The 15,061-nt window shown below is 40.0% G+C and overlaps 1 protein-coding gene across 3 annotated transcripts in view; it reads left to right on the forward strand.

Annotated features, from left to right (window-relative positions):
- Positions 1 to 14,290, forward strand: part of APPL2 (adaptor protein, phosphotyrosine interacting with PH domain and leucine zipper 2) — a 53,358-nt gene extending 39,068 nt beyond the window's left edge. For 2 of the 3 annotated variants that reach the window (XM_007447305.1, XM_007447307.1), the window contains exons 15-21: positions 4,530 to 4,688; positions 4,851 to 4,903; positions 6,543 to 6,717; positions 10,418 to 10,454; positions 10,673 to 10,813; positions 11,609 to 11,656; positions 13,157 to 14,290. In XM_007447305.1, the coding sequence (XP_007447367.1) occupies positions 4,530 to 4,688; positions 4,851 to 4,903; positions 6,543 to 6,717; positions 10,418 to 10,454; positions 10,673 to 10,813; positions 11,609 to 11,656; positions 13,157 to 13,291 (748 nt within the window). In that variant the 3' untranslated portion in view covers positions 13,292 to 14,290. The remainder of the gene's footprint in view (positions 1 to 4,529; positions 4,689 to 4,850; positions 4,904 to 6,542; positions 6,718 to 10,417; positions 10,455 to 10,672; positions 10,814 to 11,608; positions 11,657 to 13,156) is intronic. The other variant, XM_007447306.1, reaches the window with a different exon arrangement.
- The last annotated feature ends 771 nt before the right edge of the window (positions 14,291 to 15,061 follow it).

A 15,061-nucleotide genomic window follows, 5' to 3' on the forward strand; every position in this document is an offset into this window, starting at 1 on the left:
AGGAATGCCATCTTAATGGGAGTTTCCATTTGATTAAATAATAGAAGGCTGTATTATCTGTTATGCTAATGAAAACATGGCATCACAGGGCAAGTTGAAATCATGACTGTATTAGGCCTCCATCTTGAGTGGCATGGTAGAAAGAACCCCGTTACATGTTTTACAGGTACTGTCTAATGACTCCAGAAGAAAGCTCACGAGTCGTTGAGTAACTTCCCAGGGTCTCAGTGCGGTGCATTGTGGAGCCAGCGCTCGCACACCCAGCCCTGGCACGCCAGGAGGAACGGCCCGAGAGAAAGCAGAGAGTAGGCTGAGTCCGATGGTGAAAGAATTAGGTGCCCTGCTGAGGAGCCACAGGCAGGGGAACAGAACTGCAGGCTTTGACAAGAGGGGAGGCATAGTCAGAACCGGCTGGAAAGACTGCTGGGCGGCACCTTCTGGGAGAGAGCGGGTGGGGCGGGAGAATGAGGGCAGCGAGGCCCCACGGGATGTCCCTGTGATAGTAGCTGTGAAACAGAACATGAGAACCTGAGCAAAGGGAATAAAAATGGGGACGAGGCAACAAGTCTGAGAACATTCCCGTGCCATAATTTAAGGGTAACAGTTTACACAAAAGTAGCATGCTTACTAAGTGCAGCTTTAAGGAAAGCACTTTATAAATGGAAATGGAAATACAGATCTGGCCAGTGGGGCTAACCTGTGAGCATTGTACTGGGTAAATGTGTCTGTCTTCTCTCTGTAAAGCCACACAAGTGTTAGAGGGACATGGTGGAGAACACTGCACTAGACTTGGGGGTTAGGAGACATGGGTCTTAATAACAGCTCTGAACACAGCTAGATGTCCTTGAGTGGGTTGTCAGCACTCTGGGCCTCTGTCTCCTCAACTTTGTGATATAAGATGAGAGAAATCAGACCACCTCCAAGGCCTCTTCCAGCTCTAAAATGCTGTCCTTCTGGGGTGTAATCAGAAGGTGTGATTGGTTTTCTAAAAACACAGTCTGCAGCTCAGATTTATTTATTCAGTAACTGATTTTTCTCCTCTGTTCTACAATAGAATAAGTAAATCACATTCTTAGAAAGGAACCCATAGAAGGGATACAGAAGAATCCCTAGGAAAAAAAATGACTGTAGCCAGACAGCTGAATCAATGCAAAGATCAGAAGGGTGACAGATGTGGCTGCCAGATGATGGCCCCAGAGCAGTGGAGGGCCGGGCTAGTATCTCTCTTAGGGTCAGCTCATGAGGAATAAAGAGATGTTTTGATGACAGTGGGAGAATGAAGCAGAGAAACTCTGTTCTTGGGAACAAACTGCCGTTCACTTCCAAGCAAATTTCATATGTGGCCTTCCCTCATTCTGCAGTTACTTATATCTAATATTCATTCATTTATCCAGCTATTTAACAGATGTTTGTTGAGTGTCCAGTATGTGTCCAGGCGCTGAGCTAGATCATGAAACTTACAGACTTGTAGGAGAAGACAGGCAAAAGGTAAACAAATACTTAGTTAAAATACAGGAAAGCACTATTATGTTAAAGATGAGGGTGCTGTCGTGGAGAATGAGGAGGAGACCTATTTAGGGGCTGTTTGTAGAGATAATTAAATTGAGAAGTAAGAGATGAGAGTAGCCTCTCTTGCAAAGAGCCAGAGGTAGTGCATTCCTGATCCCAGCTGTGGAGGCTGAATGGCAGAGAAGAGCTTGGTGTCTTTCAGGAACTGAAAGGAGATCACTGTAACTAGACAGTGGTCGACAAAGGGAGGTCATAGAGCAAGACGAGGCTGGGAGGGAGGGGGGCAGGGAGAGATCATGAAGGAAGTCAGGGCAGGGGTTTGGGGAGCTCTGGAAGGGTTTTAGAGGTAGGGGTGTGTGTGTGAGAGAGCGAGAGAGAGAGAGATGATCCACTTTACATTTTCCAACGTCAGCTCTGGCTGCTGTGGAGGACACACAAGGCAGAGCTGGGCAAGCAGGTATCCAGTGAGGAGTCTGTAGCAATAGTCCAGGAGAACATGATGGTGTCTTAAACGGATCATGGCAGAGGAGATGAAAAGTAGGTGGATTGGGGACTTACTTTGACGGCAGAATCTGTAGGACGTTTGTTATGTGAGATGTGGAGTGGAAAGAAAGGAACAAACAAAGGATGACCACGGTCTGGGTTGAACACCTTGGCAGTTGGTGGCGATATGACACCACCATGAAGACATGAAGAGTTGGTAGTCAGTATCAGGAGTTCGGTTTACGACATAAGTTTGAGAGGCTTGTGGGACATTCCAGTGAATTGTCAAGTAGTCAACTGATATAAGTCTGGAGGGCAAAGAAAACGTCTGGGCTGAGTCTCTGAGTTGGGAGCGCATCAGCACGGAAGTGGTGGTGGAAGAGGTCAGCTAGGGAGAGTGTAGAGGGAGGGAAGTGGAGCCTGGGACAGAAGTCTAAAGAGCTCCAACATGTGGATTAGCGGAGGAGCCTGCAAAAAACACTTCAGGAACAGCAGAAGAGTAGGAGGAAAACCTGTAATGTGTGGCATCAGCACAGACCAAGAAAGGAGAATTTCAAGGAGGAGAGGTCAATTATGTTAGATGCTTTGGGAGACCGAACAGGATGATGATCCCAAAGTGTCCATTCGAGTTGGTGACATGCAGATCACAGGTGATGCTTTAATTTCTATCATTTCACTCCTCTGTTCAAAGAGTCTTCAGTGGCCGCCTACATGCAGAGTCAAGTTAGACCTCACCCGATGGTGTTAACAGCCCTCTACAGCCTGGCCCCGTCCTGTCTTCCTTGTGTGATCTCCCCTCATACCCACTGGGGAGCCAAAATCTTGGGACTCGCTTCCTTCCCTTGAAGCTTCTACTCACCCCTTCTTCCAGTGCTTCACTTACTGTATCATACTCCTCTCTTCAAGACTGGATCATAGAGCAGATGTGATTTCCACAGTGTGACCCTGTGGGAGAGCGCGATGCTGGCAGTGAGGAGACCTCAGTTCTTAGTCTATAGCTAACCCACCAGATAACCGAGTGCCTTCAGGATTACCACTCAACTTCTCTAGAGGCCTCGGTTTCCTTCTCTGTTAATAACGGAGGTTACAACTAAGCATCTCTCTTTGCAGTGACCGTCTACCATTCTGTCTAGCGTGCTTGTATCCATTTTCCATTCATTATGCTCATTCGTCAGCTGATATTATAACAGTTCCATACAACCTATTTTTTAAAATTTATTTATTTATTTTGGCTGCCTTGGGTCTTCGCCGCCGTGCATGGGCTTTCTCTGGTTGTGGCGAGTGGGGGCTACTCTTCGTTGTGGTGTGCCGGCTTCTCATTGTGGTGGCCTCTCTTGTGGAGCACAGGCTCTAGGCACACGGGCTTCAGCAGTTGCAGCACGTGGGCTCAGTAGTCGTGGCTCGTAGGCTCTAGAGCGCAGGCTCAGTAGTTGTGGCGCACGGGCTCAGCCGCTCCACGGCACGTGGGATCCTCCCGGACCAGGGCTCAAACCCATGTCCCCTGCATTGCCAGGCGGATTCCCAACCACTGTGCCACCAGGGAAGCCCCATACAACCTATTTAGTTATTGACATACTTGAGAAATTTGCAATACTGATATACAAAATATCAAATGAATGGAAAGATATTGAGTCTTCTTATGGTTCAAACAATGTAAGAAATCAAAATACTTTCACATGATTTGCCCCTCAAAGGTTTTTACACTCTAACTGGGGAGAAAAGATTATAAACATGAAAGGTTAAATTACAGCATTCTGACACTGGAAGAGAAGAAACATGGAGGCACATGATTAATTACTACAGACCGTGCTCTACTGTTATGTGCCACAGTCTCAAAACAGTACATGTGGGCACAGTGCTAAGCTCAGGAGGCACATAGAGATCCAAGACTGTCCTCGTGGCTACTGAGAAGAACCACAGGACTGCAGAGGAAGGAGAGGGTCAGGCTGGCTTGAAAGGCCTAGTGGATGAGTGGCGATTTGAGTTGGTGTTTGAAGTGCAGGAGAGAGTGAGTGAGCAGCAGACCTGCGATGGAGCTGGAAATGAGAAGCACGTGGGTGTTTGGTGTAGCTCTAGTGGAGGATGCATTAAGGGAGGGGAGAGGGAGACCTTCAGGAGAAAGGACAGCCAGGTGGTTGAATGCTAGGCCAAGATGTGTTATTCATTCAGCTAATGGTTTTGAGTGCCTACTACGTACCAAGTAATAAATATGATTTAGCTATATAGCTCCCGCCCTCAAAAACCTGTCTCAAAGGGAGAAAGATACAAACAGGAAATTAACAGGTAATATAATAAGTAGTCTTAACAGTGCAGAATGCTGTGCACCAGAACAAGCTATAGGTAATGTGGAGATCTGAGGGATTTTAACCATGGACGTGAATGACATTTTACGAAGATTTATTGGTAGAGTGGGTTAAATCTTCTCCCTTATCTACTTGTAAAAGTTACATCAGCATTCAACAAGTATTCACTTGATTGTAAAAGCTTAAGGTTAAAAGGGATTTAAAAAAAAATTTTTTCCCTATTTTGTACTCCAGCCAGAACATGAAAAATTCAGAGGTGGAAAATGACAAGATTGTTCCCAAAGCAGCAGTCATTATACCTGAAGCTGAACAACTAATTGCACCTGGAACACCTATTCAGTTTGACATTGTACTTCCTGCTACAGAATTCCTTGATCAGAACAGAGGGAGCAGGTATGGGCTAAGGGGGTTTATCTCTGGGAGAATTGAAAATAAATTTAACGTCTCGTGTTCCTACCCACCTCCAGAGACTATCACCTTCTGACTTAGAGTTCAAGTGTCACGTGTCCCTTTAGCTGAAACTGTCAGGATGTTTGACTCTGGCTATTCCCCTAGGCGTATCAACCCTTTTGGTGAAACTGAGGATGAGACATTTCCAGAAACAGAAGGTAAGTGGCTAGTTCTGTGTACTTATTCTTTCCCCGGCACAAAATGACCAGGGCCATTGAAATAAGATGTGAAGTCATGTTCTAAAGAGCTTTGACTTGAAATATGAATTGAAATTATGATCCACAGATGTGTGTTCTCTGTGCAGACTCACTAGGAAACATGCAGTTAGGACCATCCTGGCATAAACACTAAGGGGAGGCTGACAGATTTCCTGCAGCTGTCGTACCATCAGCCACATCCATACCCTTTTTGTAGCTCCTGCAGAGAAATGCTGCCAAATCTAAATTTGCTATAACATTACTGCAAAATAAAGTCCAAGAGGATAAAGTCTGGGTGAGTCACAGCCATGCTATTTCATTTTAGAAAACCAAAAACACAAATAACTCATTCTTAAATTTGAAGATGACATAAAAAAGTGTTATTTAATTTGTTCAAATTCAGATTCTGATCTTTGTTGTTTGATTTACATTCTTACAAGGTACATAACATACTCAGTAGAGGTGACCATAACCTGCTACTCCCAAGAGCTGCACTTCCCAGCCAAGGCAATTTAGAAGTGCGGGCAAGACCTCATTTTAACACAGCCTCTCCTTGACTGAAGCCTGAGAATGTCATTAGAATGAAATGCCACTTACTTAAATTTAAAAGTAGGACTTGAGAACTGGCATTCTTTACAGCTTTAGGTAAAGAAAGAAAAAATGATGTTAATAGGCTCTGCATCACATATGACTATCTAGCTGACTTCTCACAGTCCACAGTTTTTTAACTGTCTACATAAAAAACTTTCTAACTTGTAAAAACTAGCTTCATATGGGAGTAACCATTTACAACATATCAGTTATATTTTCCTAATAAGTTTTTTTAACCCTTATTTTTTAGGGGCAAGGATACTCATAGGGAGGACAAGTGAAGAAAAAGTAGGCTTCTTAGTTTCAAATGGTGGATAAGTGAATTACTGTTCTTATAGAAAAAAAAAAAGATCTTTTAAACCTTCTTCATGATCTTCCAGTTGTGGCTGCTGTTATTCAGTTTGTCAGGTTACACGCCATTATCAAGAAGCCAATACTGTCAGCTCATTAGCATCAAATAAGCTAATAGTTCTGCAGTCTCCATTAGTTTATGGAACGTCATCACTGCCCTTCAGTAATAAATGATGTGCATGATTTGAATGAAACCCAACATCAGGTCTTATTTTCTTCAAATACATTTTCTTCTATAAGAGGACTTTATCAGCGGGCCAAAGTAATGAATGAATTTTCTATTGTCTAGTGGAAAAGCTCTTATTTTCAGAGAAAAAGTAAGATGTATATACTGCCACTTACATGTAGTCAGCCTAGAGTTTTCATGCTAGAAGGATGTTCATGTGGTTTCATTTTATAGATGAAGAAAAAAAGGTGCTTTTCTAGTCTAATGAATAGTTCCAAACAGACAAAATATGGACAAATAGGAGATTCAGAGCTTTGGCAATTTGTGGCTTATATAAAAGCAGAGTATTCAGAAGTTTTGGTAGAAAGCCCTCCAGAAAGCAAGGCAAACCCTAGGTCTTCAGCCTGTTCTCAGAAGAGCACATGTGCTTCTGGTATGTGCATCGACAGGCAGGAAGTGAAATGATCCTGAGCAGAAAATGCTCTCTTGCAGATTCTCTTTTGCAACAGATGTTTATAGTTCGGTTTTTGGGATCAATGGCAGTTAAAACAGACAACACTACTGAAGTGATTTATGAAGCGATGAGACAAGTATTGGCTGCTCGGGCTATTCATAACATCTTCCGTATGACAGAATCCCATCTGATGGTCACCAGTCAAGCTCTGAGGTACATTCAGTTTCGTTTTCAGATTTTCTTACAGCTTCGACTGATTCCCCTTTGAAAGCACGTTTAACCATCTAGAGTGTTCATAGTAGAATTGTTTGATTAGATTAAGTAAAGATGCTACTCATGTTTCTGCTCTGTTTTTTACATTTTGGTTTTATAAGATACATTGGCTAGACGAAGTGCCCTTAAAGACAAGAGCTGATATTTTTAGCAACTGGTATCTTTAGTGGTGAGTGAATTCTACCCTGTTGGGCATAAAGATGCCATCACTTGAGGATTACTCTCTGTATCTCAGAGGTTGCAAGTGGAAGGGTTTTTGTTTTTTTCTCTTCCATCTCTGAGAGTACTATTTATAAAAATTAAAAACTATGAAAACAGAACATGAGCCTGCCTGAGATAACTAGACCACCACAAGGAAAATCTGATTAATATTTGTTGGGCTGAAAATAAAGAAGCCAAGTCATGTTAGCTACATGATTTGTGGTTTCAAGTAATAAGATCCATATGAATCATGGCAAACGACAGTCAAGCTGTGGCTGCCATGGGCATTAAGACCTGTGCTGTACAATACTGTAGCTACATGTAACACTTGAAACCTAACTCATCTGAATTGAGAAGTGTTTTTAAGTGTAAAACACATACCAAACATTTAAGATCTCATACTATCCCCCCAAAAAAAAGAATGCAAAATAATTTTTAAATTAATACACCTAGCTGGTAATATTTTCAACCTATTAAAGTATATTAATTTCAGCTGTTTTCACTTTTGATGTGGCTGCTAGACATTTTTAAATTACATATGAGGCTTACACTAAATTTCTGTGGGACAGCAGAGCAGCACTATTTTAGAGCCTTATTCCTGACTTTGGCATTTATTAGCTGTATGAACTTGAGCAAGTTACTTAACCTTTGTGCCTCGGTTTCTTCAGCTATAAAATGAAAACAACCATATCCACACCCCATAGTATTGTCATGAGGAATAAGTGAGTTAATTCATGTAAAACATTTACAGCTGTGATGGGCACATAGAAATTACTCAATAAATGATAGTTTCAAAAAAGTTAATTAGCAGTTTGGCAAAAATCAGAATATAGTTTCTTCCATTTATTACAATCAGTGCTTTTCATTTGTTATAAACCTTTTACTGAGAATGAGGTTCTTATGAATAAAACCTTGTATTTATTTAAAGATTTTCTCTATGTCCTGGACCTCTCATAGGCATTGAAAGCTTTCATAAGCTACAAAGCTTATGATAATCTTTCTTAAAATCACCACCAAAAAGATCAGAGTAAATATATGTAAAAGCAATGTGAAAAACCATAGTACATCAAATAACACTATCCCAAAAAGTGCAAAGTCAACCCACAGAATGGGAGAAAACATCTACAAATCATTTATCTAATAAAGGTATAGTATCCAGTATAAAGAACTCACATATCAACAAAGAAAAAACCCAGTTAAGAAATGGATGAAACCCAGTTAAGAAATGGAAGAATGTCTACTTGAGTTGACATTCCTCCAAAGATATATAATTGGCCAACAAGCACATGAAAAGATGCTCAGTGTCCTGAGTTGTTAGGGCAATGCAAATCAAATCCAGAGACACTTCACACCCACTAGGATGGCTATGGATTTTTTTTTTTTTAAAGAAAGTAACAGGTGTTAGCAAGGATGTGGAGAAACTGGAACCCATTGCTGGTGGGCATATAATATTGTTCAGCCACTGTGGGAAATAATCTGGCAGTTCCTCTATAACTTAAACATAGAATTCCATTCCTGGGTAGATACTCAAAAGAATTGAAAACAAGTGTTCATATAATAGTACTATTCGCAGTAGCCAAAAGGTAGAAATAATCCAAATGTCCATCAAAAGATAAATAGATAAACAAAATGTGGTATATAATACATACAGTGGGATATTATTCAGCCTTAAAAAGGAATGAAGTACTGGTACCCATTACAACATGGATGAGCCTTTAAAACATTACGCTAATTGAAAGACAGACGCAAAAAGCCACATATTGTATGATCATTTATATGAAATATCTAGAATAGGCAAATCTATAGAGACAAAGCAGATTAGTGAGAAGCTGCCAAAAGCTGAGAAGAAAGTTGAATGGGAAGTGACTGCCTTATCAGGTGTGGAGTTTCCTTTTGAGGTGCTGAAGATGTTCTGGAACTAGATAGTGGTGATGGTTGTACAATGTTGTGATGTGTTAAATATCAATAATGGTAAATTTTACCATACATATCCTTGTATGGGAATTCATGTTTTGAGACAATTTAGAAGTCACACAGAAAATCAGATCTTAAGCAAATCCAGGTTACCTGATGTAGACAGCAAACTTAAAAGTTACTCACAAAATATGAATGGTTTAAATCTTCATTTATAGAAAAATTTTACAAAATATTTAAAGTTATCCCAACTTGAGGGAAATTGTTGATGATGTATATTTTAAAAATCATTAAATTCATACTCATTAATAGGGACATAAAAATTTATTTAGCTTTGTAGCTTAAAATTCCATACACATTTTCTCGTTTTCTTAACCACCTCTTTGAAATATGGAGGTTCTTATCCCAATTTTACAAAGCAGTTGAGAGAAGTCAGGGTGACTTACACAAGATCATAAAGTAAGTAGCCAGGTTGGAATTCAGTCTTAAGCCCTCTGATTATAAACACCATGCTTTAACAAGTACAACTGCATACCTTTCAAATTGTAACCATTTGGCGGGGGACAGCTTTATTGAGATATAACTTACATACTGTACAATTTGCCCCTTTAGAGTGTTTTATAGTATATTCAGATTTGTGTAACCATCACCACAAACAGTTTTAGAACATTTTCATCATCCCCCCGAAAAAAACCCATACCTGTTAGTAGTCATTCCCTTTTCCCCTGCAACCTGCTCAGCCCTAGCCACTAATCTTGCTGTTTCTATAGGTTTGCCTATTCTGGACATTTCATTTAAACAGAATTATAACCATCTTTTTAACAGATTTTTTGCTTTCACTTACAAAACTTACAGCAAATCAATAATAATTTATATACACAATACCATGTGTTAGAAAGTAGAAATTTTTATATATAAAATAGCAGTAAATTCTCTAATGCAGTTAATTTTCTCAGAGACACTGATGATGCTTAAAATGTTAAAGAATTTATCTAGAATACCTTCTTAAAGTTACTCCTCCTACACCCAAACTGATAGGGAATACTTTTGTTAAAATCCCTTCACTGTTGTCTCACCTCCACCCCATGTTTTAAAAAAAAAAAATTGTTAAACTTAAAAGTATCCATTTATCCAGTACTTTAAGGGAAACAGAATGATAGTAAGTGCTGAGATGGAGGCTATACGGAATAAGATCCATCCACATTAATTTTCTGGAGAATTTTCTAGAGAATTATAATGCAGCCTTTTTGGATAAGCACTAAAATACTGTGAAATTCTCTATGTGCCATAATCTTCCATTAAAGATACCCTGAGGTTTAACTACACAGGCTCAACAAAGGCAGAAATCAGGGAACATGCTCCCTTTGGATCGTCACATGGAGCGATCTCACCTCGCCCTCAACTAGGTCTTATATTTTCATATTTCGAGGGGTTTTGTGTGATTTTATTCTGAACTTGTACAAACTCATCTAAGGATATAATTTTATCCAACATTTGTGATACAGTGAATCTCTTAAAATTTCAGGTTGATAGATCCTCAGACTCAAGTAACAAGGGCCAATGTAAGTACCCTCATGCATGCTAATTTTAGTGATTACTCCTTAATTCACCTTTGTAGCCACCTGAAACACAAAGTAGGCACTTAGTAAATTTTATTTGCCAAATTAAATGTCACTAATAGTGCACTTTTTTCATGACTTTTGCCATGGAGAATAATCTTGTCTGTTTTTTAATTCCAGTTTGTTGTGTGATATTAGGTCTATTCCTATTTTTTTTCTAGTTTGAACTCACCAGTGTCACCCAGTTTGCTGCTCATCAAGAAAACAAGAGACTGGTTGGATTTGTGGTCCGCATGCCTGAATCCACAGGCGGAGAGTCCCTGAGCACATATGTTTTTGAAAGCAACTCAGAAGGCGAAAAGGTCTTGTTATTTTCTTCATCTTAAGATTCCATAGTATTTCAGCCCGAACAAAGATACTTAGAGGGTTATTTTACACAACCTCCCTGGATATTTAGTTGACTATTCTTCAGGTCCCCATTGAGTAGTTTAGATAATAATACCTCCTAGTAAGGCCCCACTGAAAGAAAACTGGAGTATAATTTCCTTGTGGAAAATACATATCAACCAAAATAGAGTGAATGAAGAACTTTAATGGTGAAATATAAGTGTTTAGTAGAGCTATCAGGAAATGTTTAAAGCAGTTCCCCTCAAATTTATTCTTTTTTAAAAAATTAAAGCAAAAGTTACAATGGAGAAAGTCTATTCTCAGCAAACCAAGGAAGCAGATGTCAGGAAAGTACATCTAAACTGTTCTTTAGTGTGAAAAACTGCATTCACTACTTAGAATTAATCAAAATGAATCAACCCTTCTTTCAGGAAGTATCTGTTTACCACTGTGTATGAACGTGCAGTGGTTAAATATGGTTAAGAGAGAAAGGAAAAAAGAATCCCGGTAAGAACTTTAAACGATTTAATACCTTCAGTTTTCACTTAACCTGGATATTCTTTGTACGCACAAATCGGCAACAGGAGACCAGGACAGGTGGACACTAGTGTTCAGAGCCCTGTGAGATGAGTCTCTTACAGCCAGGTCCTCTGTCCCCATGCTGACGTGAGCAGACAGTGACCTCGTTGTACTCTCATAATCACATTTCTTTCTGAAATTCTTTATCCTTTTCTGCCTTTGCCAAACACTACTTTTCTTGTCTTTTGCAGATATGTTATGCTATTAACTTGGGAAAAGAAATCATTGAGGTTCAGAAGGTAAGGTGCATTTTAGTGCTGGTTTAACAACAACTCAAAGGCTATCTTTACACTTAGATATCTCTCAAAGAGAGAAATGGTGCTCACTAGGCAGGGTGGCCAAGTTTGGGATTTCCTTTTAAGCCTTCTAACTACCAGGCATTTTTTTTTTTTTTTTTCTTGCGTTATGCGGGCCTCTCACTGTTGTGGCCTCTCCCATTTGCGGAGCACAGGCTCCGGACACGCAGGCTCAGCGGCCATGGCTCACGGGCCCAGCCGCTCCGCGGCATGTGGGATCCTCCCGAAACGGGGCACGAACCCGCGTCTCCTGCATCGGCAGGCGGACTCTCAAGCACTGCGCCACCAGGGAAGCCCTAACTACCAGGCATTTTTGATCAGCTAGTTCCATGGTCACTGGTAACACGTAGAGTTCTTAGTATCACTGCTGCACCTCCTACTGTTTTATCAGTTTTTTTTTTGCTGTTGTTGTTGGCTAGATTTCCTTTCTTTCAAATGAAGCTGGTACAAACCTCAGCATCTACCACACGCTCTAAGGCCTTCCTCCTCAGCGTGGTCACAGGCCCAGCAACACTGAGACGTTACCTGGAAGCTTATTGGAAATGAAGACTCTCAGACCTATCAGCAGTTTGCAATCTTTCATTTACCCAACTAATTTTTGAGATTAAATTTTGTATAAGAAAATCCCTGGAATTACATCAGTGAACAGGGGGCTTCTGGTTCAGCACTGTCCAGTAGAACTTTCTGCAGTAATGGAAAAGATCTATTTAATATGCAGATTGAAATGTGGCTAGTGTGACTAAGGAACTGGATTTTAAATTTTTAATTAATGTAACTAGTAACGTGTATTGAATAGCTAGTGGGTATCATACTTGTGCAGTTCTAATCTATCAGGGAGGGGCAGACAGATCAAGGACTAAGACCAACATAATGAAAACACAGCAAGCCCTGCAAGTTTGTATTTTATGGTGTAGGTCAGAGTTGGCAAACTTTCTGTAAAGGGCCAGATAATAAACCTTTCTCAGCTTACTATCTCTGTTGCCAACTACTCTACTCTGCTGTTGTTAACACAAAAGCTGCCACAGTATGTAAATGAATTGGCATGGCTATGTTCCAGTAAAACTTCATTTATAAAAACAGGCGGTGAGCCAAATGGCCATAGTTTGCCAACTCTTGGTATAGAGTAAAAGGAAAAAAAGGAGTTTAAAGACAAAGGTCAAAGTTGTGAGGGAAGTTCCTCTCCGGACTCTTTCCAGAAAGATGATTCTGAGTTGGCTCTGTAAATGATATTTTAGCTGAGAGGCAGAAACTTGGCCTAGTTTCTGGAGAAGTAATTCAACTGAGGGTTTCTTTAGAGATTCAAGGAGACCCACCTGAAGGCGCACATAGACGAGTCAGAAGGAATGAGGCTAGATTACAGAACATAATGACAGCCAAGCCAAAGGGGTTTTAAGTGCATTTTAAGCATTTTCTTTTCTCCTTCTTAAACTCCCATAACTTCAGGATCCAGAAGCATTGGCTCAATTAATGCTGTCCATACCACTAACCAATGATGGAAAATATGTACTGTTAAACGATCAACCAGATGACAATGATGGAAGTCCAAGTGAAAATAGAGGCGCAGAATCTGAAGCATAACCTTCTTGCGCCTTTGGGTGAAGAGCACCCAGGAAGGAGAGCTACCTCCTTAAGGGTTTTCAACTTCTCTGATACATACAGGCACACCACTTGGTTTCAGAATGCTGACAGCCGCTTGTGGAACGTACTATTGATGCCTTGATACTGAGACTTGGGAGGGAAACAGTAAGAAATGGTTGACAACATACCCATCTACAAATGTTATTTTAGGTGCTTTGTGGTAAGTCCTTTTCTTAGATTGCATTGTTCAGTGCTCAGAATGAAAGCTATGGAAAAAATGCATTGTTCACTCTATTTCAGTGTCATCTCTTTTCAGTTTCCAGTATCTTTTCAAAAAATGGTAAAAGGCTAGATTTATAATTTGATAAACACTAAATATTTCCTATTAATATAATCTATTTTTGTATTTTACTTTTAAGTGCCTGTCATTCTGAAAATTGTATATTTATAATCAAGTTTGTCTCAGAATTGGACCTAACAGCATTAATTTGTGCAGTTAGGTGATGAGCCCTGTGCTTTGAGGCTCAAGCACTAGCAGAAATGCAGGTCTAGTTTTGGTAATTGTCCAAACATCATGCAATAAAAAGACAAGCAGATGAGTACCACAAAAGATGTTTAGTTTTACAGTGGAACCTTAATGAACCAGCATTCAGAAGTTCATGGTCCTTTAGATACTGTTTTTAGGGGTGGATCACCAGGGACAGGGTGCAGCTCTACCAATTCCTGTTTCTTCTGAGCCAGACCCTCCTTAAAGGAGGGACCAATTAACTTTAAAACTCACTTGAAGCACAGCTGGCCATGGGGCTTGGTATAAAAGTTCCTATTTCCACCCTGACAGATGGTTCCAGGCATCCCAGCCGACTAGGAAATAAGTATAATGATCTTTAATTGGTACAGTATGTTTAATTATAACGAAGTTCAACAGAAATATCACTTTCTTTGTAATAAATTAACCTAGCAGTAAAAGCTAGCAAATAAAAACTATCTTTCTGTTTCTTTTGCTTTTTGTGGTTATTTTCTAGAACATCCCTGAAAAAAAACTAAAGTTGGTTCTGTAGCTTTAACAGTTAATTCCCAAAAGAAAACCAGGACATCATAATGAAATCACAGCAGAGCGGATGTACTATGCAACATGAGTGGAATAACGTGATCTCAATGCCAAGTTTTTAAAAGGTGCTGCTCTTAAAGTGGTGGATTAATAAAATAACTTTTGCAACTCAAAATTAGGTTAAAGGGTTTAACTGAGGAATCCACTTCTATAATGTGTGCACCGTCAGAGACACAGTGAGCTAGTCAAAACAGTATGAAATTATACACCATAAAATCATCAGTTCAGTGTTAACTAATGTCTTATAAATTTCTATATCGTAATCATGGTAGATCAGTAAGTTCTGACAGGCTTCAAGAGCCACAGTCCCCTGAATTCTTGCTTAGAATTGTTCAGGATGGGAGGAGAACAACATTGTTAGAAACTACAATCAATTTTTCTAATTAAAAAAATTTTAATCATGTGTGGCCTATGGAAACAAAAAGACTAAACAAACATAGCTACCATATGATCCAGCAGTCCCACTCCTGGGTATATATCTGGAAAAGATGGAAACTAATTTTAAAAGATACATGCAGCCAGCACTATTTTCAATAGCCAAGACATGGAAACAACCCAGGTGCCATCAACAGACAACTGGCTTAAAAAGATGTGGTGTGCATATATATAAATACACACACACACACACACACACACACACACACACACACACACACACACAC

This window comes from Lipotes vexillifer, unplaced genomic scaffold, assembly GCF_000442215.2.
Source record: "Lipotes vexillifer unplaced genomic scaffold, Lipotes_vexillifer_v1.1 scaffold1017, whole genome shotgun sequence".
Lineage (NCBI taxonomy): Eukaryota > Metazoa > Chordata > Mammalia > Artiodactyla > Lipotidae > Lipotes > Lipotes vexillifer.